The following is a 3,087-nucleotide window of genomic DNA, read 5'->3' on the forward strand; positions in this document are numbered from 1 at the left end:
TTTGCTCAAAAATACTTTATTGAAAAGTGACAGTGGAAAATACTTTGAAGAACATACACACAGATTTACATAAGATAAGGTAAGATTAAACTTTAATCCACACAACTGGGAAATATATATATATATACTGGATGTTTAATCATGAAGATAGAGGAGTTCTCTTTACTGTTAATGTTGCAAAGCAAGACTCCTGTTGGAAAGATGTCATCAGACACATTTTCTCTGCCTGATTCTCCTTCTCCTGAACCTCTTCCTTTGCCGCATCCTTCTGCTCCTGTCTTTCTTCGCTGGTGCTTTTTTTGTTGTAATGGAGACTGTTGATGCGAAGTCACTTGTGGACGCCTGTGTCATCTGTTCCTCAAACAACCCTTGTGCTGTTTTTGTTGTAGTGGAGACTGTTGATGCGAAATCACTTGTGGATGCCTGTGTCATCTGTTCCATCTCAAGCAACCCTTTTGCTTTTTTTGTTGTAATGGAGACTGTTGATGCGAAGTCACTTGTGGACGCCTGTGTCATCTGTTCCTCAAACAACCCTTTTGCTGTTTTTGTTGTAGTGGGGACTGTTGATGCGAAATCACTTGTGGATGCCTGTGCTATCTGTTCCATCTGAAGCAACCCTTTTGCTTTTTTTGTTGTAGTGGGGACTGTTGATGCGAAGTCACTTGTGGATGCTTGTGCTATCCGTTCCATCTCAAGCAACCCTTTTGCCTCCTCATCCAGCTTCACAATGGTTTTTTTTGCCCATGTGCTGTTGGGGTTGGAGCAAATTCTAATTCCAACCTTCGTCTGAAACCTGCAATTGATTGTGTGAGACGTTAATGCAGTTGTATGGTTTTATTGCAATTTATAAATACCATATATCATATCTGAAAATCTGGAAACTTGAAAACCAAAACTAACTGCCCATGTGTGTGTGTGTGTGTGTGTGTTGATACTTACACTATGGCTGTGACAGGACACACACCTTCAGACTGAATTGTGTAATTCTTAATTTTTGTAAAATGGACTCTGGTTGTGGACCAACCAGGACAACAGCTGGACACGGGTCCATGCACTGAGTGAGACACAAATAGAGAAAGAAAGATTAATTTCACCCTGACAAACATTCAGATCATACACTTGATTACATTTCAGAACCTTTCAGTACTCACTTGCATGGACCGACTTCCTCCATGTGATGAAGCAGAGAGTCGCCAACACCACGATGAATCTCATCTTCAAAATGGCACTGTGGCTTTGTCCTTCAGTGGCCGACTGTATCTCTCAGCTCTAATATTTATAACTTGAATCACTCACAGTAAACAGTGTTGTTGCTCACACAGCAGGTGTTATGTAGATGCTAGCTACAGCACGTCCCATCCGCTGAAGTTCTCTGTGTGTTTTTGACCATTCAACTTTACATCTTTGCTCTTATAAAACACAAGCCCTTCCGCCTCCCCCCCACCATCTCACATCTAACCCGTCACTACTGAGGATCGTCACGGTGGCCGCACAGTGGGGAGAGGAAACAATGAGTTTCTCTTTTCACTATAGCTGAAGGTGACAAACAGACCATTCAACCACAGTTCTGCCCACAATGCAACACGAAAGAAAGTACAAACCCTGGTGGTGTTGCTAACCCTATAGAAAAAGAACCAGAAACATGTCAGTTTCCTCGACACTCACTCTGAAAGCCACAGGCTGCCTCCACTTTAAGTGTCCCTGTCACTATACATGGTTTGGTACCTGAGAGACGAACTGAACTTTAGTAAATATTAATTTGGTCTGGGAAAATGTTTGTGGTTCATAAAGAATGACACATACATCCATTTTTTAATGAACTTTGAGTTCATATTACTGGACTATAAGCCTTTTGGCAGAAACTCCTACAGCAGATGTTTATCTGATAGTGCTGTAGCCAAATTTAAGGAAGTGATTTCTTCAGTATTGAATTCAATGCCATGTTTCAATGTAGCAGAGGACTTGTCTGCTTCCTTTAGCCCCTCACAAATAGATCATCTTGTTGATAGTACTACAGGCTCATTACGAACAGTTCTCGATTCTATTGCACCTCTGAAAAAGAAGATAATTAAACAAAGGAGGTTAGCACCATGGTATAGCCAGCAGACTCGCAGCTTAAAGCATGAGGCATGTAAATCTGAACGCAAATGGCGTGCCACTAAACTGGAAGAATCTCGTTTAGTCTGGCAAGATAATCTTAAAACATACAGGAAGGCTCTCCGTAATGCCATAGCAGCCTATTACTAATCATTGATAGAGGAAAATAAGAACAACCCCAGTTTTCTCTTCAGCACTGTAGCCAGAGAGCCACAGCTCTATTGAGCCATCTATTCCTTTAGGTCTAAGTAGTAATGACATCTTGAGCTTCTTTAATGATAAAATTATAACTATTAGAGACAAAATTCATCACCTCTTGCCCTCAACAGGCACTGATCTGCATTCTTACACAGCAAGTTTGGAAACAGTTGTAAAACCTGATATATATTAAGACTGTTTTTCTCCTATCGACCTTCATCAAATAACTTCAATAACTTCTTCATCAAAGCCGTCAACCTGTCTCTTAGACCCCATCCCAACCAGCCTGCTCAAGGGTGTTCTACCTCTAGTTAGCCCTTCTTTATTGGATATGATTAATCTGTCTTTATTATCAGGATATGTACCGCAGTCCTTTAAAGTAGCTGTAATTCAACCTCTTCTTAAAAAGCCCACTCTAGATCCAGAGGTTTTAGCCAATTATAGACCGATATCAAATCTTCCCTTTCTCTCTAAGATACTTGAGAAAGCTGTAGCCAATCAGCTGTGTGACTTTCTCCATAAGAACAGTTTATTTGAGGATTTTCAGTCAGGACTTAGAGTCCATCGTAGCACAGAGACCACAGTTGTCAAAGGTACAAATGACCTCCTAATGGCTTCAGACAAAGGTCTCATCTCTGTACTTGTCTTGTTAGATCTCAGTGCCGCATTTGACACCATTGATATCAAATTCTTTTACAGAGACTGGAACATCAAATTGGCATCAAAGGAACAGCCTTAAGCTGGTTTAAGTCGTATTTTTTAGATCGATCTAAGTTCGTACATGTCAATGAT

General features: G+C 40.7%; 1 protein-coding gene across 1 annotated transcript; it reads right to left on the bottom strand.

The window, feature by feature from the left end:
- On the bottom strand, positions 1-2,368 carry LOC109642224 (C-C motif chemokine 2-like). The gene is made up of 3 exons (XM_020106917.2): positions 1,152-2,368; positions 940-1,054; positions 1-793 (listed from the first exon to the last, which is right to left on the bottom strand). The coding sequence occupies exons 1-3, from the start codon at positions 1,213-1,215 to the stop codon at positions 208-210; spliced, it is 765 nt and encodes a 254-aa protein (XP_019962476.2). The 5' UTR covers positions 1,216-2,368; the 3' UTR covers positions 1-207.
- Positions 2,369-3,087: the final 719 nt, after the last annotated feature.

This window comes from Paralichthys olivaceus, chromosome 16 (genome assembly GCF_024713975.1).
Source record: "Paralichthys olivaceus isolate ysfri-2021 chromosome 16, ASM2471397v2, whole genome shotgun sequence".
Taxonomy (NCBI): domain Eukaryota; kingdom Metazoa; phylum Chordata; class Actinopteri; order Pleuronectiformes; family Paralichthyidae; genus Paralichthys; species Paralichthys olivaceus.